The sequence below is a fragment of the Falco punctatus genome, assembly GCF_963210335.1.
Source record: "Falco punctatus genome assembly, chromosome: 17".
NCBI lineage: Eukaryota > Metazoa > Chordata > Aves > Falconiformes > Falconidae > Falco > Falco punctatus.
Window position 1 is genome coordinate 4,600,646 of NC_137597.1, and position 22,316 is coordinate 4,622,961.

At 44.4% G+C, this 22,316-nt stretch overlaps 3 protein-coding genes across 17 annotated transcripts in view; 1 reads left to right on the top strand and 2 right to left on the bottom strand.

The window, feature by feature from the left end:
- The window catches only part of LOC308054620 (uncharacterized protein), a 27,243-nt gene extending 15,175 nt beyond the window's left edge, over window positions 1–12,068 (bottom strand). For 11 of the 12 annotated variants that reach the window (XM_080367741.1, XM_080367736.1, XM_080367734.1 and 8 more), the window contains exon 1: window positions 1,471–1,747. The gene's annotated coding sequence lies outside the window, so the exon portion shown is untranslated. Of the gene's footprint in view, window positions 1–1,470; window positions 1,748–12,010 lie in introns of those variants that run through there. The other variant, XM_080367737.1, reaches the window with a different exon arrangement.
- Window positions 4,164–5,133, top strand: TOMM6 (translocase of outer mitochondrial membrane 6). The gene is made up of 3 exons (XM_080367765.1): window positions 4,164–4,325; window positions 4,409–4,510; window positions 4,821–5,133. The coding sequence occupies exons 1-2, from the start codon at window positions 4,207–4,209 to the stop codon at window positions 4,503–4,505; spliced, it is 216 nt and encodes a 71-aa protein (XP_080223891.1). The 5' UTR covers window positions 4,164–4,206; the 3' UTR covers window positions 4,506–4,510; window positions 4,821–5,133.
- USP49 (ubiquitin specific peptidase 49) overlaps window positions 5,139–22,316 on the bottom strand; it is a 34,571-nt gene continuing 17,393 nt past the window's right edge. For 3 of the 4 annotated variants that reach the window (XM_080367729.1, XM_080367731.1, XM_080367730.1), the window contains 6 exons: window positions 21,986–22,130; window positions 19,665–21,075; window positions 17,669–17,873; window positions 15,654–15,762; window positions 14,646–14,851; window positions 5,139–13,844 (listed from right to left, as the gene is read on the bottom strand). In XM_080367729.1, coding sequence (XP_080223855.1) covers window positions 13,654–13,844; window positions 14,646–14,851; window positions 15,654–15,762; window positions 17,669–17,873; window positions 19,665–21,047 — 2,094 coding nt within the window. In that variant the 5' untranslated portion in view covers window positions 21,048–21,075; window positions 21,986–22,130 and the 3' untranslated portion in view covers window positions 5,139–13,653. The remainder of the gene's footprint in view (window positions 13,845–14,645; window positions 14,852–15,653; window positions 15,763–17,668; window positions 17,874–19,664; window positions 21,076–21,985; window positions 22,131–22,316) is intronic. The other variant, XM_080367732.1, reaches the window with a different exon arrangement.

Here is a 22,316-nt window from a genome sequence, read left to right on the forward strand (position 1 = left end):
CTAAGTAACTCTTCTAATCCTCTCTCTTGCCAGTCTTCCAGCTTTTCCAATTTCCTTCTTATGTCTCCCCAGGATTTAGCCACAAATTGTGTTCTAAGGAGTGCGGTTCCGGCCGCTGTGTTCGGGTCAATTCCAGAACACATTTGTAGACTTTTCCTTAATCTCTCCAACCATACCACTGGAGATTCATCTTTCCCTTGTTGTTCATTAAATGCTTTATTAATGTTTTGCCCTCGGGGAACCGCTTCCCTTATTCCCTGTATGATTAATGTTCTCAAGTCCCTCATATTCTGTCTTCCTTGGGGTTGTTGATGATCCCTGTGGGGATCCACGTTTGGCCATTTTTGATCTCCTGGGGGGTCCTACCTGATTCTGTCTTCCCCACATTCTCATTCCAGCTTGCCTAATCATTCCCTTCTCCTCAGCAATAAATAAGATCCCTAAAACGGACTGTATTTCTTCCCAGGTGTAAGTATCGGGGCCTAGGAATTGGTCCAGTTCTTCAGCTACTCCAAGGGGATCATCTAACAAGGTCCCCATTTCTTTCTTGACATTTCTCACATCTGTGGTATTCTACAGGACTGCCACAAACCCGATGCCTCCCTGATTGCCTCCGAGGGGCACCTCTCGTAAGGGATATAAGGAAGCTCCCTCAGATACGGCGGTCCTACTCCTCGTACACGCAGCCGGAGGTCGGTCTAATTCTGGTGCTGTTGGTGGTGGAGGCACTGGTGGTACTGGTGGAGATACCACTGGTGGAGCTGCCGCCGGAGGTGGATTATTAGGATACGGAGGTGGTAGGTTATCCAATGGCTCTCATTTGTCATCTTTTTATTTTTCTTGTTTTCCTTCTTCTTCTTCAAACTTCTCATCTGCTTTTAGTGTAAGGATTGAGGCTGGAAAAGGACGTGAAGTCCTGATCCACAATCCTACATAATCACTTTCCCCCTGACTAAAAGGTTCCTTTGAATTAACATCTATATTTAAGGCCTGGCAAATCCAGTCTTCAAAGGATCCAAAACCAGGCCAAAAGACATGTGGTCTTAAAGGTTCCTTTGGTCATTCTACCATACAATCCTGGACCACTTCTAATTTACTTTTTTCCTTTTCTGGGGCCCCTATCGTTCCAATTTCTAATCATTATTCCTAATGGACTTGCTGGTGGTATGTTGGTAATTTGCTCCCTTTCTCCTGGTCCTTGGTCTTCGATTTTGTCTGACCCATCTAGGAATTTTACTGTGGCAATTCCTACAGTCCTTGGTGACCTTAGTAGCAGTGTCTTGCAGGGGGTTTAGGACCCATCACCCACCCACGAATCCTATAGGAATTTCTTCGGTCCTTCACCGGCCAAGTCCCTCGCGGGAGATTGGAACGGCAGATAGAAGACCTCCACAATCGCTTTGGAACAAAGTTCCGTCCCGGTCACACTCCTACACACCCAACCGAACGGTATACGCCTTAAATACTTACAGCTCCGTCGTCCTCATTCGGATCTTCACGTGCAGAATTACGGGCAAAATATAGTGCTGCAGCTGGCAAGGGAGCTCATAAAAAAAAAATCAAATTCTTTGCTTGCCTTTATTCAGGTTCAGGATGGCGTTAGTCCTGTTATAAAAATGAACTAGAGTCAATTTGCAATTTGAACGGTTAATTTATTGAGATTAGCAAGCAAAGCAGTGCTGGGCGGCCGGGGAGTCAGTGCTCCACCAACGGTTCTCAGTTTGCAGGTTTGCAGCTTTCCTTTTTATATGTTCTTCTTTTGATTTCTGAGAAAACCCCTCCTTGCTCCATTTCCTGGGTTTTGCATAAACTTCGGTATATTGCGCATGCTCTTATCTGTTACTAGGGGTCGTTTGTCCTCCTTTGGTGATCTTGGGATGAGGGGAACGTATACGTGGCTGATTCTTGTACAATCGCATATCCTGTCGTTCATTTCTTTGTCTTTATTTAGCAAACCTGCAAAACCCACAGTACACACTTTGGTGAACAGCTTCGCAATCTTTACAACCGCAATTTTCCACTTGATTGTGCAAACACGAATTACAACCGCACTTTCCTTCATTCCAGTACAGACAACCGTTACAGTCCCGACCCGACTCGAACAGGAGCCACCAATCGGTGGGGCGCCCTTCCTCGATCAAGTCAGAATTCAGGAACCAAAGCCATCCTGGACGAGCCCCCAATTGTGATAAATAACTTAGTCCTAAAATAGCATTACAATCAAAGTTTGCAATTTATTAAGCAAATAGAGGCAAGGAAACAGTGCTGGGTGCGCCGGGAGTCTCCGCTCCACCAAGACGCGCGCTGTACAAAATTTATTTTTGGTTTGTATTTCCTAAACTAATACACATGCATAGCTATTTCTAAGAAAGGGTCGGTTTATGTAAATGGATCCTTGGAACAGGCGTGTACTTCGTGGCGCATGCTCTTTCTATCTCCTAGGGTCTTCTTAACCCCTATCTGGTGGTCGATGGATGAAGTCAGCAGTCTTCCTCGGCTCACCCTTAGGATGACCCCAGATTTTATGCATGCGCCCTGTAAACTTCTCTTACTTAACACTATGCGGTTAGCAGCTCAGCCTGCATATCAGGGTGTGTAACCAGATGTTCTTTGCAAGATACAGGAACTAGGTATGTAGCCAGATGTTCTTTGCAAGATGCAGGAACTATATACGTTGATGACTCTGTTTTCTTAAGCGTGTGGTTATGCAAGGGTATGTAAGACAGAAGGTTACATTTCATCATGTGGTCCTAGCATTGTTCTATATTGACACGAATCAAATGAACACATTTCACATAAACCAACCCTTTCTTAGAAATAGCTATGCATGTGTATTAGTTTAGGAAATATAAACCAAAAATAAATTTTGTACAGGGCACGTCTTGGTGAAGCGGAGACTCCCAGTGCACCCAGCGCCGTTTGCTTGCTTCTATTTGCTTAATAAATTGCAAACTTTGATTGCAATCCTATTTTGGGACTAAGTTATTTATCACAGACATGTGGTTACACAAGGGTGTGTAAGACAGAAGGTTACATGTCACCATGCGGCCCCAGCATTGTTCCGTATTGACATGAATCAGATGAACACATTTCACCTTGCATATGGCATACTGTACCTGGCACGTGATTTAAAGAACGAAGTCAACATTTCTAAGTGACTAAGTATCCTTTATTGGCAGCGTTGGATGCACGGGGGATCCTTCCGCCTAACGCGCATGTCTAAAGTAACTAACTACTTTATATTTATACCATAATACAATGAATATTCAATTAACGCCTAGACATAGTCATTACCTAAACCCGCCTACTCTCACTTCGTATGTTAATTAGCTTATCAGTCTTTTGTGTTTGCGCAAATCTTCCAAGAACTGTGGGCAGGTGTCCTCGGGACGTGGGCGGTGGTCTTTGGGAGGAAGGCCGTACATGGTGTACTTTTCACCTTTTGCCAGAAAATGCCGAGTTGGGTGAGCTACCAGTTTCAACCAGCTCCTGCTATCTGTCTTTCCTCCTTGGGTGTGTTTTGTCTTAGGATGCCGACAGATAACAGGATGTCGACAGCCTCACAAGATGTTGGCAGACACAATACGCAGGGGATGTCACGTATCTTATATTCATTACATTTTAACTACAACATTCATTCTATCCTAGAGTGAGCTCATACAATATCACACACGGCACACTGCACCTTGCACCTGGCACCTGGCACGTTGCACCATGCGTGCAGCATGCTGCACCTTGCACGCAGCCTCTTGCACATGGCACGCAGCACCTTGCACACCCAGCACTGCGCACCTTGCACACCGCACCCGGCGCACACAGCACGTTGCACGCCGCACCCGGCACGCTACACTCCGCATGACACGCGCACTCGCGCACACACGGCATTCCGCACCTTGCACACTGCACCCGGCGCACACACGGCATTCCGCACCTTGCACACTGCACCCGGCGCACACGGTTGCACGCCGCACGCGGCTTGTTGCACGCTGCGTGGCACGCCGCACCTTGCACCCGGCACGCTGCCCTTTGCACCCGGCACGCCGCCCTTTGCACGCAGCCCCCTGCCCGCGGCCGGCAGCACGAGGGCCGCCCGGCGGCCCACGCGGCTGGCACGCGGAGGCGCTGTGCGCGCCGTTCCCCCGCCGCGCGCCGGAAGTGACGGCATCGCGCGGCGGCGCGGCGGGGCGGGGCGGGCCAGGCGGCGGCATGGCGGCGGCGGCGGCAGCCGTGGCGGCGGCGGGTGGGCCCGGGCCCGCGCCGCAGGGGCTGCGCGGGTGGCTGCGGAGGGCCTACCGCTTCGCCACCGACCGGAACGACTTCCGCAGGTCGGGGCGGGGCCGGGGGTGGGGCCGGGGCGGGGCGGGGCGGGAGCCAGCGCGGGAGCCAGCGCTGCCGGTGTCTCTTGCAGGAACCTGCTGGTGAACCTGGGGCTCTTCGCCGCGGGGGTCTGGGTCGCCCGCAACCTGACGGACATCGACCTGATGGCCCCGCAGCCCGTCCCGTAGCGGCGGTGAGTCCCCGGGGGGCGGCGGGGGGACAAGGGGCCACCGGGAGCTGCCACCCTTACTTGCCAAACCTGCCTCCAGCTACTGGTGCCCCGATTGCTCACCGGTGCTGGCAGAGCCCCCCCGGGAAGGGGACGGCCCCTGCGCGGTGACCAGATCCAAGCTAACCGAGCTACGAGAGGGGCTGAAGCGAGCGGGAGCGTCAAAGCCGCCGCCAGCCGCTTCGGAGAGAGCTGCAGCGCTGGGTGAAAGCGCCGCATGCCCGCAGACGGGCTGGGAACAGCCCTGCCTAACGCTGCTTCATTGCCGCCCTAGGAAAGGAGCGGAGCCCACCTGCCCTCCCCGCGCCCCAGCACCAGGAGAGATGCCTTCAGCCGTTCCCAGTTGCAGTACGTTCACGGGAAGTACCTGCTGGCCTCTGCAGAGCTGCTACTTGCGCTTCAAAGCTGTCACGCTTGAAGCGGTGACAAGGGGGTGAAGCGTTTAAGTGTGTGGAGCATTTATTTCCAATTTATTCTGCAAGGCACAAGGAGAATAGTTTTCTCAAGGATGTGAAGCCATTGCACATGGAATTTTCTTTTGTACCCCCATACACATGTTTATTAAAGTCTGTAGAATAACAACATCACCCACTGGAATTTCATTTTTTTAATAAGAAACTTCAGCTTACAAAAACAAGGTGTAAAAAGAGTAAAGATTTACAAAAAAATCATAAAAACATGATTTATATTTCACACCCGAAAGACAAAAGGAACAGGTCCAGTCCTGGGTTGTAAGCAGGACCCATCAGCTACTTTTTCAAAGGAAAACTGAAACTTTTCAGTTTTTGAAGCCCTCGGTAAACTCCAGCCACCAGGTTTCCTGGGTAATGTCTGGATGAGATAAAGCTGGGACACTTACTGTAAAGGAAAGACAACTGTGTGTGTGGGAAGAAGAAGCCATTTGGTGTTGCATAGCATTTTAGTGCCCAGGACTGAGGCTGTACAGCTCGCTGTTACCAACTTTAAAGACCAGCTGTGGATGGTGAAGCTGTTTGGGGGACAGCAGAAGCACCACGTGGGAGCTGCGGCTGTGATTCACTCGGCTGCGTTACACAACAGCTCCTCAAAGGTGCTATTTCGTAGAGCAGAGTAACTTCCCAGCTCTGAGCATTATGGCAGTAGGACCGCAACATGGCTTCACATTCTTTGGACAGTTATGCATGGGTTTTTAGTTTAAGACATTCTTACTAGTACTTACTAGGCATACTTACTAGTACTAGTAGTGCTGCCTCCACATTCTGTGACAGAGAACTGCCCCCTTTACCTGCCCCAGAGAGAAACTCATTCCGCTACTGATAAGATTCTTAAAAACGCTGTTTTCAAAGCAGGTATTTTTAACATCCTGTAAAGACATAAAGTTCTTCTGAAGTACAGATAATCCAAGTTATGCAGAAACAGTTTCTGCAGGAAAAGGGGATTAATTAGAACATTTAAGTCATTTTATTGTTAATCTTAGTTTTGATTTAGAACACACTAATCTCCTCTGAGGCCTGGGGTCAGGCAGGGGGCAGTTCATGCAGTTAAGTACATAAGGCTGCCATAGGTGACTTGACTGGATGTTGTCTTTAACAAACCTCAAATAAAATAAAAGCTGCTGAACCTGCGATTAGGAGCAGTGCGCTCGCACCGAGCTGCCAGACAGCTGGACAGATTGCCAGAAACATTCAGTAATTAATTGGATTCTCTCGTCACTTGCTGCTGCCTGGGAGTGTCCTTGAAGCAAAGGCAGTCTCATTCACGAGCACAGCATGGCATACATCAGCTTAAGTCATTAGTGACGTAAGTAACAAACTTGAAGCAGAAACTAGAGGCTGTTCTGACTTAAAAGCCCCCACGAAAGCCCTTGAAAACATCAGGAAACCCACCCAAGCTCCAGCTTGGCTCCTCACCCAAGAAAGCAGCACAGCATTTTGCTCCTGCTTTCACAAGGGCCGCCAGGGGATTTCATACCAAGGGAAAACGGCTCATCTTCCATCAACCCTCTGCCAACAGCACCCTTCCAGCAACCTTAACTTGGAGCGGGATTAACTTTTCTTAAAGTGCTGAAGATTAGCTTTAATTCTGCCCTTCCTCGAGTCAACAGCGAAGCTTCCAGGGCATTAGCAGTAAGTGGGGTCTCCCCTAGCTGCGTCCTGCCCGAGCCCACCATGCCTTAAGGGAGACTGCCTGGGCAGCACTCCTCCCCAAGAAGCTGTTGGAACTTTCTAAGCTGTGTTTAAGGTTCTCTTATGGAAAGGCAGACCTTTAACAAAAAAAATTTTACTGGAAACAAACTTAACCACTTGTTCCTTTCCTATAAACTGCTCATTGGATGTCTAGGAGGCTGTGACTCAAGGGTTTGTGACTGCCTAACCAAAGCTGAAGTTAAGCAGGGAAAAAAACAAGACCCAATTCTCTTTTACAGGGGCTCTAGGTTGCCAGTGGTAAGTGGTTTACACATTGATAAGCTAAGCAAAAATTTGGTTTTCACCTGGGAATATGCTGTTCGCCTTGTAGCAGTAGGAAACAGCCTTAAGGGCCAGGCCTAAAAACCGTTATTTAATAAATGTAGGGAGAGCGAAGATGACACTTGCTATGAAAATGCTATTTGTAAATCAGGTGGAGTTAGGCAGTCCAGACACTATGCTAACTGTGCAGAAGAGGAGCCTCACAGGTGGCTACCCTAATCTCTCAGCTACCGATTCTGTTCGGCGGTGCACCGCGAGCTCTAGCCTGCCCGTGTTACCGTACATTCTTTAACCTCGTCTAGCCACCAACGTGGCACAGATTGGTCCTAACACAGTTGTAGCAGTACAAATTATCCCCATGGTACACGGTTATCTGAGGAAGCAAGGCTAGCCTAAGTACTTTACACTTCACCCTGCCCACGTTGAAGGGAAGCTGTTGTTCCTCTTTAGCAGGAGCAACATTCAGAAGCCCCACGCTCCCAAAAAAAGATGTGCTCAGTCTTGAGTGACACAGCAGAAAGTGGCTCTAAAGCCACAAAAAGAAGAGGAGGCTTTTACTCCAGATTCCGCCAAGTCCTAGTTTGACAAGTCAGGGCACAGCACTTCAGCACGGGGTGGGGGATCAAATCCACCACCTGCCACCTCTATGGGAAGCACGTTATCAAGACTAAAAATTACAAATTAAATAGATAAAGTAATCAACTTTTATCTCCTTTCTCACTTCCAGTTATGCAAAGCATTTACTGTGACATTGTGGGCTTTAATTAGGTAGCTCCTTTATAAAAACTTGAGAATGTGGGGTACTGTTCCTTAGGAACTGTAATATCTAATGGAAAAGCACCATTTGTTTTGCCAGTACGAGGCTACTGATCAGAGAAGTTCTTGCCACAAAAACAGGAAATTGCTGTAAACGAGACTGCGTTTGCATTTCGTTAATGTCTCTGTCTGTAAAACATGCAATCCTCTAGTACACAAGGTCCCCTTATCAGATGCTTCCTGTCTCTTCTAAATTTAGATCGCAGCTTACTGCTGATCTCATTCATCCCAGCCCCTTCCCTACCCCAGCCTGGACAAAATCAGTAGTAGAAGAACCCTAAGGGTATAGCACTTTGCTGTAACTGCAATGCATTTTGTTATCATGCACAAACTTCACAGCAATAAATAGTTAACAGTGGTTAAAGTTGATCATGGGCCCTTTAGGCTGGTCCTTTTCTTTCTTTTTCTCACCCCCGCTCCCCCACTTTGGAAATGTACATTGCAAAGCTCATTTTTAAGACTTAAGAACTCTTTTGAAAGAATTTTGGCCCCACCATCCTCTAAACAAGTACAACCCATACACGCACGCACAAAATAAAAATAAGTACAACAGAAGGAGCAGCCTAAAGGCATATCCCTAAAATCAACTGGGGCAAATAATCACTAGTTGGTACAGGTAACTAAGGTATGTAGCTTTCAATCATTTAAACGTGGTTTTATAAATTCAGAAGCTTGCTAGAATGCTTCACATTCCCATCTGCAATAAACAGGTATCAATATTAATGTAACAGACACCAAAAAAACCCTGAATTGAGGTTTTATATTCCCACAGGCAATAAATTCTCAACCTAAGTCCACCCTATCCGATCTCAAACCTGCTGAAGGGATTAGACACACACAAGAAAGTAGTGTTCAGAGCCGGTGCTTGGGTTTTACTATTTAATTTGAAGAAGGGACACTTGGCCACCTTACACAACTGTATCTATTGCCTATTAAATTTATGCAGAAATTACCAGCACATGCTTTTGCTCACGTGTGGAAGCGTGTGCTAGGCTGCTAAGAGGAAACCTGTGCAAACACTGCCATGGCAATGGGAGCTGTACTTTTTTTCTTTTCTAAACTGGCAATAAGCATTAGGTTTGTAACAGAAGGTGCTTCCCAAAGCTACAGCTGCTCTACCAAAAAACCCACCGGATTTTTTATTTGTTGCTTTATACTACATGCTCTGACAGATGACAACTTACTGACCTGACTGGAGGGGCCTGGATGATACTAAGAAAATCTAAAAAGCCAAATCTAATCCGCCTTTGAACAAGCTGTTATTTGAATTATTAAAAATACAGAGATTTCAAACATGTACCACTAAAATCCTAGCTTCTGAGCTTGCTGGCAAACTTCAGTTGTGTACAGATAAGAAATGTAAAACCGTTGGTGATACTGAGTACTTGTAAAAACACACAAATCTGTCTGCTGCATCAGCCAGGAGGGGGGAATTCACAACTTATTTCCCAACATTTCTGTCCCATGCGAAATATTATTGGATACAAGGCACCAGCTCTAAGGAACCATACAAAATTAGTTCACAAAACTGTATTGTCAGGTAACACTGATCTCCCTCTCTCTTGCTTATGTAGTTCTCGATCTGCAACACCACTGACCCACTGGAGCTCATCCTGGGGTAATCTGGCAACAGCCAGAAGCTTCATTAGTCTCTCTCATTGGGCTGCAATTAAGCACATTGAGGCCTGGGGATGATACAATCAATAACAGAGATATAAATTACCACCAAGACAATATTTATGCTGGAAGCCTTGCCTTCTAAAAGCAAAAAAACCTCCTGATGGCGAGTCCATAGGACACACTTAATGCTTTTACAATTTCCAATTTTATTTCTACACCCTACAAAAAACATCCGGAAGTTCCTAAGTGGGAGTGGTACTGCCACCCAGAAAAGGCGGGTGTCAAGCATTTAATATCCATTACTCCATTTGCTGCTTCACATTAACAACTTCAAAGCCAGACCAGAAAACTCTTCTGGTCAGAACTTACGGGGAAAAAAAGATTGCTTTTTTCAGTCCTTTGCACAGAAACTGTTCTTGCAGTATGCATAGTTTAACTTGGGAATACATGCAGTCAAAGGATAAAATTATACATAAAGGCAAATTTATGTAACTAACTTGCTAGTGGAATAAAGTTAGCTAAAATAAAGTGGTTTCCAACAACCACAGTAGATGCTGTATCATACCTGGCCATGGATTCATCAAGATCCTTCATTCTTAAAAACAAAAAATTAAGGAATGCCAATTTACTCACAAGCTGGAATGGAATAAGGATATACCAGGAACAGTCCCATCCCAAAGGCTGCACACTCTGGAGCCTGAGGGTCTCTCTGCCAGCGTATGATGGCTTCCTACACCTTGAGACAATAACCTGCAAGGTGCCAAGAACCTCACACTTGCTCTGAGCATCTCAAGCCGACTAACTCCTTGCTACAGAATGGAACTCCAGTATAGGAATCCCAACACAGAGAGAAACCAATTCTGCTCCCAGCTGTACCAAAACGAAGGTTTTTATGTTGCAGCCACTTCGCTTGCAACTTAGTGTGACCACTGAACTCCACGCAGGAGTTAAGTCACATCATCCGTCTGTGTATTTACAAAAGCAGAGCCTAAACTTGGAATTATACTGAATACGCACCAGTGTATCGGTGGGATTTGGAGCCAAACTGTTAGAGGAGGGACAGAGTTCGCTTTACAGGCTACCCTTTGTCAGGCATGCACTTAAGTGGGCGTCACTATAATTGCAAATAGTATTTTCATTTCCTGATGCAGAGAGGTAACTTCCAATCAGGATTTCTGGCAAACAGGACACTATAAAACAGTGTCCACCATGGAGGGAGCATTGGGCTATGCTTATATAAAGAAGCCTGCAGTAGACAAATATAAACCAAACAGCATAAAAAATGCTATACGCTATCGCTTCCAAATAAAAGCTAAATATTACAGAAACCTCACAGTGTTGGAAAAAGCAAGCTTATTTACTTTGAAGTATAATTCATTCTTTCCCTATCAGGGCAATCATTTTTTTCTGACTGCAGTATCTCCACATCTCAGCACAACTAAGCTAACATCACATGGAGAGGCCACTAATGTCAAAAGATGTCACCAGCAAATGCTACAAAATCTGCTTGGGCAATCAGATGCAGCAACGGCTACAGGTACACTCCCAGCTCCCCACTCCCCTCTGCAACCCATTCGATCCACATGACAACTGTATTACTACCTGAATTCAAATATTAATGCAAAACACTCAGTCAAAAGATGAGCATTCATAGCAAAGAGTCTCAGCTCACTGCAGGAACAGCCAATGCTGCGTTACAGTTTGCCTTTCTATCGCATTTTTATACAAACAGGGCCAGTACAGCTAAGGGATTCAGAAAGTGAACGTACCATTTGGTAGTCATAGCAAACCATGACTCATTTAGAAGAATATAATCCTGTTAAGGGGTGGACAGGCCTGGAAGGACAGATGCATGGGAAAAATACCAGTCTTCCCTTCCACCTTTCAGATTAAAAAGGCAACATTAATCCCTATTTCTCCTTTCATTTTCTTTTTGAGACACAGAGTCTTCACAGAGCGTATGTTTTGCTCTAGAAAAGAATCCATCATGTATCTGATAATCACAAGCACTTGGTTTTGATTCTTTCAGGAGTGTCAACTTCTACCTGTGCTGAACCCAACTCAGCTTCCCCTTAATCAGCAGTCACATTTACTTTTATCAGATATCAATTTGGCCTATTGCATTTTTAATTAATTTTATTTACTGGTAGCACAAAAAAATTCCCTACCTAGTAAATACGAAGATATACAGACATTCATAAGAAATCCTTCCAGGCTCTGCTACATTTAGAGGAACCAAAACTGAAACTTAGGACCGTTTCAAACCGTCTCATTTCCAAAAAAAGTAAGAGCACATGATCTCAAAATTATACTTAATTGTCAAAAAGTCAGGTTTTGTAGGTTCAAAAAGCAGCACGTTGCTCAGACATAGAGGAAATGGGAAACTTTAAGGGTGGAGGAGACCTAGCGTGACACTGCGCTCAGAGCACAGTAACAGTCCCTTGCTTGCTGTGCTCCTCTCTGCATAGCTGAAGCGATTAACAGCAGCCAAAGCAAGGGAGACCGATTTGCCCATAGGACAGGAGATTAAAAGTCACAGTAACGCCAGTGGAAAGCGAGGAATGGTATTTGGGAGACTTACCTCTTCACCCCCTCCAACAACGTAAGGTTGTCAGTGTGTGTCTGATGGGCAAATGCTGACAAGAACAAAAGGAGAAGTAGGGGGGAAGAGAAACACGCTTTCAGAACTTCTGTCTGAAAACAGAACCAATTTTTTTGAAGAACTCGTAATTCAGATTACTTCACGTTTAACCATTTCAAAAAACAAACCAAAGCATCAAGACTGAAAGAGGTCATGTCTCTTTGCAGTTACATATTCAGATTGATTAAAACATGAAACGTGAACAGCGAAACCCCAAATAGTAAAAACACACCTGAGGTGCAACTGTAGGTTGAGAAGTGACTATGAATAGTCAACTAAGGCCCTGTGTTTGTCATAGAATTGTAAAATCAAGATGATTACAGATACAGACATTTTGGTAGCCTTTCCAAACTCAGTATGGGAACTGGAGATTTAACTACATTCCTTCTCTTTATGGCCCAGCAGAAACAGACTTCACAGGCTGAATTCTGCGCACTACACCTGTGCAACCTCGCGGCCTCCCGTTAGTCTGGGCCTTGTGTGACAACTGCAATTAATGAATATTTCCATTACAGAAGCAGTAACAGAAGCTAGCTCTGTCCCCCACCGCTGTGGTATAACCACCACCCTGAGGAAAACAAGTCACACTTGTAAAAAAGTGCTAGTTTGCCAGTGTTAAGATGCCTCCACACTACCTGCTTCTGCTGTCACAGCCATGCAAGCCAGGGTTCAGACTTCTTTAAAATCCCGATGACAAAGTTATGCCAGCAGAAGCCTGTAGTATAGGCTTTGTTTTTGCCGCCACTGTAAACAGATACGACACACGGGTACATTCCTGTTTTATTTCAGGGTTTTGCTTTTGTTTTTAAACACACTTTCTCCAGAGCAGAACTGTTTTAAAATCACATTCCTAGTGAATTTAGCTGCTTGTTCAATTCAGCCCAGAGAAGAAACCACCAAGTGTGCACACAGCCCCAGTAACACTGAGAAGAGCTGTTGACAGACCTTGCCAGCCATGGGTTTGCCTTCAACTGATGGCAAACAAATTGCTATCAGAGAGATAGCTAAGGCGTGGGGGAATATTTTCTCTGCTAGAAGAAAGTAAAACATTTCTCCAGCAAGAATAGCTCTTGCGACAATCAACTCCATCTATCCCAACAACTGTTTGAATAAATACCTGGGTGACTGTGTGATTCAAACCCTGGAAATCTGAATGGCAATTAAAGGGGAGGGTACTATACCTGTTCCTTTTGGAGTTTCATCAGCATTACTAGGAACTGAATGTTTTTGAAGACAGTGGAATGCTGCTATTGCCTGGTTGTGCTCATTTGTTACGCGCCTTACGCAATTCCTTTTTGATATGAGATGAATGATATACAGCATCAAACTTTCTAATTTCATTTTGTGAGCGTAATTTAACAACGAGATGCTTTAAAAAACAAGATTCTGACTACAATCTCACACGTCAGAATTGCACAGCTTGATACGCTTTTCCACACCCTGGGTGGCAAACATCATGGTCTGATCCCCTTCCTGCAGCGAGCCTTTGTTCCTACAAAGAGGGAAGATGTGAACGCCAATGTTTAAAAAAAAAACCAAGCAAACCAAACTGAGACTGTTGATGGAGTTACAGAGCTCCCCCATCATGGGAATGTCAGTCTTCTGTCCTTATCGCTATTTTTGGACGGCACCTGAGCTTGGAGTTGTTTTTCTGAGATTCTTGCTTTGTCCTGCACTGTTCTTTGAGTGTAAAAAAGAATGTAGGCCTGGGTTTTGCACACCTCCTCCACACTACATACATTCAGTTTGGAGTCATTGCAGTGGACCCAAAAACCTAGGAATCAAAGTGAGAAAGAGGGCATTAGGAAAGGAGGCATAATTCCTTCTGCATGCATTTTGGAACTGTTCGTAGGAAACATCCACAGAGAAAAAGGACAACGTAGGAGGAAAGGCATCTCTATCTTTTCCTCTACAGATGCTTTGGAAAGGAGTTTCTAGTCTGGAAAAATTTTGATCCTTTCTGTGCTATTAACAGAGTTTAGAAATACCAAGTCATAATTTAACCAATCATATGTTACAGCGCAAAAACTCAATTAGGGAAATAAAAATTCCCTGAAGATAGCCAATTTGTAACTCTTTCTCCACAAGTCAGAAGGCAGAGTCAATACTAATTCAGCTGCAGAAAGAGACTGCTGGAAATTCACAAAAACCCTGCGGATGTTATTCATGAATAGTTCCTGTCCAGTTTCAAAACACTTTCTGTTTATCTCATCATCCCAAGGATACTGAGAAAAGACACCCAGCTGGAGCAGCTCCATGGAGTTACATTGCATGAGAAAATGAAGCATTCATGCTGTTAGCAGCAAGCAATAAAAGGCATCCCAAAGGGCTGCAAAGCAAAGAGCAGCAATCTGTGGCTTTATGCACTCCCCCCCCCAAAAAAAAAAAACAACCAACCCAAAACAAAACAAAAAAGCAAACATGCTACTAGCAGTACATTCTGGGAAACAAACTCCTCAATGTCAGGAAATTTGATTCCAAACAACTTTGATCATAAAGCTTTACAACACACTACGCCTATGGAATAAAACCCGAGTTACTTGAATTTGTTTCCCCCATAATAAGGCACACGCACCTCCCTCTGTGTTGTAGCAATATGCTGTGTAGTGTCCTGAGCCAAACCCTTTCCCGTGATGCATCACCACAGCGGAGAGGTCATAGACAAAGGTCTCTTTGTCAAGAGAGGAGAGAGAGTCCCTGCAGCAGTAAGGTTCCATGTTTAATACCTGGTCAAAGAGGACATGGACCCCAATCTTCTCACGGTGATTACGTTCAGACCACCTGCAAACACAAGGGCACGAATCAAAGACTTGGGATCGTGCTTCTCACCAGCGGTGCAGGGCTGTGGGAAGATGCACACAAAAGTAGCCACTGCTAAACAACTCTGAAGAGCTTTCTGTAGTAGGGTTAAGTAGGTGTCATGTAATTTTTTCCATCTGTTTTCACTCTTAACATCTACTACAGTCATCTTTTGCCTACATCTCATTGACACCCAGTTGTTATCATTAGGATCTTGTTGAGATTTGCCACAGCCAAACACAAAGCAAGACAAAACATCTACCATGACAGTCAAACTGCATTTAAAATACTCAGTTATGTAAACATAAAACCCACACACCTCAACTGCCTGGGCTAACTATTTCAGAAACTTTTCATAGTATTTTGACCTTTGTCTTCTATGTTTTTTTCAACAGGTAAATACATAATATGGGCATTCAACTACCACAGGCTTCCAGCTTCAACAAATCTTACACTCCACTTAGCAGCTCATCTACCTCACAGTCACTCTTTCAAGTTGTCTGCAAACTCAGACGAATACCATTAAGTACAATTAAAGGAAGTCGGTATTAATATTTACAACACATTACATTGTGCATATAGTAGAAAACATGCTGTAAACTGGCTACTGACTGTAACGTAAGTAGTACTCTGAGAGGGTATCCCATACGCGGTTTGTGTAAAATGTTTGTACACATGCATTTACCAGAAAGCAAGGGAAGTTACAAGCCCACACTAATTACTTCTTGCCAAAAAAATTAGAGGCAAATCGCTTGCCTGACCCCATGCAGTGCGCCCCACTCACCTGAATCGTTTAAGGTGCAGTCGGAGGACCTGAGGTAGTCTGTAGATCATTAACTGCTTTTTAGCTTCACTCAGAACAAGAGGTTTAGGAGAAGACTTTCGCCGTTTGCCTACCAAAAAAAAAAAAAAAATTAAGGCAAAGATTGTTAGGCACAATTAATTTTCAAAAGGGGAAAAAAGCACATTATAAACTCTTTTTTTTCCAGTAGCAGTAGTCCAGCTCACACGCACTCAGGATGGACACACAAGTAAACTTTTCTTACAAATTCCTTCATGGAGCAGGAATGTCTCTATAATCAAAACTCCCATGTTTAAAAATATTTAAACTTTTTCATTTTTGTGACGCTCATAATCACACAATCAGTTATCACCTTCAAGCTGCTCATGCTGACCTATTGCTCTGAGAAATCCACCAGAAATATTAAGACAGAGCTGCAACCAAAGACATCTAGGGCTGTAGCAGTTTCAACAGGTGAACTACCAGCACACAAATAATACTATTTGACACTGTATTCTGCCTACTACTTTGATCCTCTTATACCACTAGAATAAGGCTCGTAGTAGCAAGCTTTACTAGCTCGAGAAAATTAATACAAGTCAGAGGAAAAGGCTCCCAAGCAAGGTTCCACTTCTTGCAGGGTTTCTGCCTGCCCAAGAACAGAAAACTGCCTCTGAACCGAAACTGGAGAAGAGGGAAAAAGGTTCCTCTTCCAGTCATTACTCTTTCCAGGACACTGAACATACAACTATACCAGGAGGAAGACAGGTGGCTTTCAGAGCTTCCAGTAAGAAATGTACCTGTTAATTAGATTTCTGCACCTCACTGCACCAGTTCAGAACAGATGGGTTGCTCCTCCTCCATCACGTGTGGCAAGCAGTGCCCCCAATAGTTTTTGGCACCTAGACGCAGGCTGGTTGCCTTTCCCTGACTTTTTTCAGCTGGTTAATGTTTCCTTAGCCATTTAACTCTGAAGTAACTGTTAAAATTCAGGCTTTCACAAAGAATCAAAGAAAACAGAGTTAAGGTGAAGCTGTACTCATCCATACTGACACTTGGTGAACATTATTTGTGAATCAGAATCTACTGAAATTGTATTTGGCTTTGTTTCAAGAACATCTAGTCAACCGGTATTTCCTAACGCTCTGTAGAGATGTTTGGTAACAGATTTGCAAGTTGATAGAGAATGGATCTCTACAAATATTTGCTACTTCAGCTGCTTAGTTGCAATGTAAGTCAAATTATTGGCATTTTCCTCCCAAGGGGATGAACATTCGCCATAAATACTTGCATGAAAAAAAAATTTCAAATCCAGCTTATCAGAGTAGCTGAGCTGCATGTTTATACACAGGGCTAAAATTATTTTCAGGCACATAATGACCTTACACTCCAGACTTACTACAGGAAAGCAGAAGTCATCTTCTAGCTGAGTGCTGCAAAACACATGCATTCATATAACAGATAATGCATTAGAGAGACTCCCAGAATGTCAGTTTATTGCTTCCTGACAGCCTACAGGGAGACGGAGACTCTACCCTGGCAGCACACCTTGAGAACTCTGCATTTGTCATTTCTGGTTAAAGGATTTAACCAAAACCATAGCTGATTCATTACAAAAGCTTTCCTGCCATGACAAGATGAGCATACGATAGGGGATAACGTTCCTTCTTTTGTCTCTAAATCCATTCCCCTCTCACCCAAAAGGTTCTTGAGGATGCCTTCCCCCGCAACACAAGCGGCAAGAGCAGGTCTGAGCACAGTTGTATTAAACCCTTAGTAAACTGCGCTGCTGAATGGTGGAGATGAGAGAAAAAGGATGTATCAGATCCAAACTGGTGCCCAAAGGAGCAGAAGCAACCAACACAGAAGAAACAAAACAGCAAGGAAGAACAAGTTTTCCTATACATATAGGCCACAATACATGTTTTCAGACACCCAAAACACGCATTCAGAAACCTCTCACTCGGAAAACCAGACTGTGCTTCTAATGGCAGAGGCAGCAGCAGCATCTGACTTACTGTTGCACTGGTCGCACGCGTATATCCTTCCTTCCAGAGCTTCTGTCTCGGTGAACTTGGCCAACATTTCTGTCAGCATGCACTCTGCCTGATTAACAGGGACGATCCCTTTCTCGATAGAGTGATAGCGCTCGGGGAATTCCAGGGAAAGATCCCAAAAGGGCTCAACGGTGTTGGATTTGTAGTTGCATGTTATACAGGTGACCTGGGAATGAAATGTGTACACATAAACGAAGTTATGTACATGGCCACCCGCAGACTGGCATTTACATTCACATCTGAAGAGCAAGTTCATGCCCAACAGGCAGTGCAGTTTCACAGGCATAAAGATGGTCTGTGAGTCAAGAGAAACACTACTTATTTCCAGTCTGAAAGCTAAGTCTGTCTTGAGCAAACAGTTTAAACTACTATGCTAATTTTCAAAAACACTGGAGACAATGTTCACCTTTATAGGATTTACTTCCTCAGATAAATACCATTACCAGAATAGTACCAATTCACCGTTGGGCAACAAGCACCTTGGATCTGTTTTCTACTACAAAAAGCACATGTTAGCATTTATCATGCGATCTTCCTTCCATAGCTTCTCTACTTGCCTTGCATGTTTAAAAGTATATAACTCCTTTAATGTTTCATCTGTTAACTATATAAAAATCATTCCTGAATGGAGCATGAAAGGACAAATTTCAGATGCGCTCATTTTCTTAGGTCATCCCAGAGTACTATAAATAACAGCAGAAAAGCTTTCAATTAAAATCAGAGGCAGAAAGCGAGAACACGAGGAGGTAACAAAACCAGAAAGCAGATTTGGTCAGACTCTGTGTTATTGTGAGAACCATCCACCAGAAACCAACTTCTAACCTTGCAGCTTCATGCACTGAAGGCACCAGTAACTTCAAGATGGAAGGAAGTCTTCTGTGCAGAGAGGGGTTTGAAATTAAATCCGGTATGGGTACACAAGAATCACATAAATAGAATAAATAGCTCAACAAGTTATTTGTAGCGTATCATAGTAGCAGATAAATGACACTGATCTGTGAACACCTTCACACTGTTAACAGGTAGCACGGAACACTGACCCAAGCCACAAAACACCGTCATCCAGAGCCAAGAGACACAACTGAACGAAGAACATCTAGTTAAGAAGTCCACAAGAAGTTCACGCACTGCAGAGATGATTCAAACAAACCACGACTTCAAGCATCCTTTCCCTGAAAGCCAAAAGCTTTCAACCTGAAAAATACACCTTTTAATCTTTAACATGCACACAAGTTCTTATGAATGGCAGGGCACCGAGAAGGACGATATAAATAGTAATGAGATCACACACATATAATACACTTCGTGGTCTGATCTTGCAAACCCCTGAGTGTCAAGTTATGCACACATTTCATTTCTCCTGGAAAGCAAAGGCAGTTGACGACTTTCAAAATGCACTGGGCTCTCAGGGTCTCCCTTGTGGGGAATAATACATTTCAGACAAGAGAACAGCACAAGAATAAGAGACTGAGCAGCACAACAGGCACTTTCATCTCCTACAGAAACGTATGTTAAGCATGCTCAGTATCTCAAGATGACTTTCATATGCCTACAAAAAAAAAATAAATTGTCACAGACAGCTTATTTTTTATAGTACAAGATGACTGCTTTCTCTGTCCTTCATCATATTCTTTCTAGCCACAAAAACAAAACCAGGAAGGGACAAAACAATTTACAACAACACTTTAAAAACATGGCAAAAATTTAAAACTAAGGGCTCAGAACTTCTGTACTTATGCAGATTTCATTCTGAGGTTGCAGAAGTCAACTGGATTTACAATACATGTGACAAGTATCAAAAATGCTGACAACCTGCACAGCAACCCAACAGATTTCTTTCTCAGGAGGTGCTCCTAAGCAACTCCTCTTATGTATCTGGTGGCTCCTCAAGAAACAGAGCCCTGGCTTCTTGGTGTGAATGGCTCCAATTGATTTCTGTGCAAAAGCAGGTGCATACCTGACTAAGCAACTGCCCATGAAAAATGGTGTTCACCACCTTCAGGACCTGCTTGGTGAGCTTCCTCTGCGAGAACGGGATGAGGATCCTGCGCTTTGTTCCTTCTGACTCCAGCTCCTGCTGTACTTTATCCAACAACTCGCAGAGAAATTCCTGAGCGTCCTGCTGATCGTAACCTCGAAATGCCGGGATCAGACTCCACACAGAGTGCAGCATGGCAAAGGGGGACACGAGCGCCCACTTGCCAGACCACATCACTCTGAAGAGGGTGTGCAATTCGTGACAGAGGGAGATGTGCTTTGAACTCGGTTCCTTGGGTTGTATTAGTTCTAAACTCCTGCTTATTGAGGAGCCACCATTTAAGCCAGCTGGCAAGCTCTGCGTGCCATATGATCCCACTTTGTCAGTCTTCCCTGACTCATTAGCAGCAGACCCATTTGCCAATTTGCCAGGCATCCTAGACTTCCCATTCACAGTTTTAGCTAAGAGTTCTTCTGTTTCACAGAGATCAAGTGTCAAAAAACATTCTCTAAATTTCTGGAGGTGACTTAGCACTTGCAGAATAGAATTCATATAACATGTGTTTCCCAGGTTCCTTAGACCCGTTACCCCGGGAGTCATCAGAGGCTTACGCCGGATGGAATAAAACTGTTTGAATCTGCTGCTCTGCATCTGCCTTGAGGTAGGGGAAGCGGTCGCCACCTCCCTGAATTTCCTTGGAATCAAGTTTTCTCTGTGCACATGAGATAACAGCCTTGCACTCTTCCGCGGAGGAGTGTTTGCCAGCTCCTCCAGCAGTTGCCTCTTCATCTCCTGCCGCCGCTGCCTAGCTGCCTCCTTCTTTTTCTCCAACTCCTCCATTTGTTTCTTTTGTTTTAATTTTAGCTGGCCTCTAGAGCTCTTATCAAACCAGGTCCGCAGCGCCTTCGCAAGCAAGGTCTGGCGCCTGTGCCAGAGAGCTGTAAGCATCTGAGATTGTCCCTGAGGGCTCCTTTGATGGCTGCACATGTCCTCTCCCAAAGCCATTGATCGCAATGTCCTGCCAGTTCTTGTTGACGGATCATGTTTTTGACTTTTAATTGCTGACAGAGAACTTCTCAGCAATTTCAAATCACCCTCCGGGTTATCATTCAAGACATAATCTTCACAAAGATAACAAAAGACGTACAGATCATTAACTTCCATTGCCAATGGATGCCGGGTTTCTTCAAAGTGTTTAAGTGCATGCTCCTCGATGTACCTCCCACAAGCTACGTGGGAACACTTCAGACAAGCCCAGATAGATTCAGTTGTCTGGCAATCCACGCAGTGCCACTTCTGGGGGTTCAGGATAGAGTGGTCCTGGGCGAGTCGTAGCCGCCCAACATGTTTGCATCTATCCATGTCTTACAGAAGTCTTCGCTGCTTTGACCTTGGACGGCAAAGAACAGAAAGAAAAGCATTTTAGAGCCATGACACATACTTAAAATGATCTCTTTTGTACCAGCTGTAAAGACCTATAAAGATACAGATGTCGCATCTTGTCACAGCAGTTTTCCCTCAACAGACTACATTATTTCTGCCTGCATTATTTTTTTTTTAAAGCAGATTTTAGTACAAGTGAAAGATACTGGATTGACAAGGTCTACAGAATAAAACTGTCTACTAAGGACAGCCCAGACAGCTGCCAGCATACCTTACCCAAACTGAATGGCTCACTTCCAAGGAGAAAAAGATTAATTCAGTCCACACACACGTTTGATCTTTAGCTGCCCTCTTGAAATTGATACATACAAAATGAATTTGGAATTGGCATGCATGTTATCAGGAACTAGACTGAGGTTACCAACTTCTCACAGAAGCCACAAAAATACCAGATAATTGTCATAACCAGAGCATTTGCAAGTCCACAGGCTTTGAATTCTACCCTCGAATTCTCCGATTCCTCACAGCCTCCCAAACATTGAAATGTTTTAAAAAAACAGCAGGGAAATGAAACTGAACTGTGAAACACCATGTTATAGTAAACCTAAAGGAACATCTGCACATGTACATGTTTGCATGAGTACACATAAACAGAAAAAGCAACTGATTTACTGAATTACTATACTGTAACTGAAGAGGAATCAAAGCAGGGATACTAGAAGGTGCAAAAAGCTTTCACTCCGTGTCCCGCACCCACACGTTTTACAAAAGATACTCAGCTGTACAAAAAGCACAACTGAAATACTGCGTGCCAGCACTGTGGTTTTTGTACAATCCCTCCACTGCTCTGATCCAATGGAAAGAGATCAGGGTGCAGAAACAGCATCCAGACCCATTCGCTCACACGCGCTACTCACGGAGTCATGTTTAAACATCCTTTCCTCCGCGACGCAGCATCCAGGGTGCGGAACATCCCCATTTCAGCCAAAGGAGTCTTGGCGGTTCTTCTAGAATTTAATTACTACTTAAGTCTTCATTGTAAGGCAGCACAGCTTCAAAGCCCTAGAGAGAGAATATTCTTGTGATGCACATAAACAAACTAAGAATGCTGGCAGGGTTGCTTTAGAATGCGATTAATCCCCTCAGTGCGAGAGCTACTGCAGAGAACACATTTATTACAGAGAACAGAATTATCCGGAAGTCAAAGCATAAATGTACCTAGGAACCCAAATACTTAGATGTTAAGAA

Bases quoted from the DNA above. Each gene is read 5' to 3' on its own strand.
- TOMM6 (XM_080367765.1), top strand. From the start codon at position 4,207: ATGGCGGCGGCGGCGGCAGCCGTGGCGGCGGCGGGTGGGCCCGGGCCC. The intron at 4,326-4,408 runs GTCGGGGCGGGG...TGTCTCTTGCAG, and splicing joins GACCGGAACGACTTCCGCAG to GAACCTGCTGGTGAACCTGG.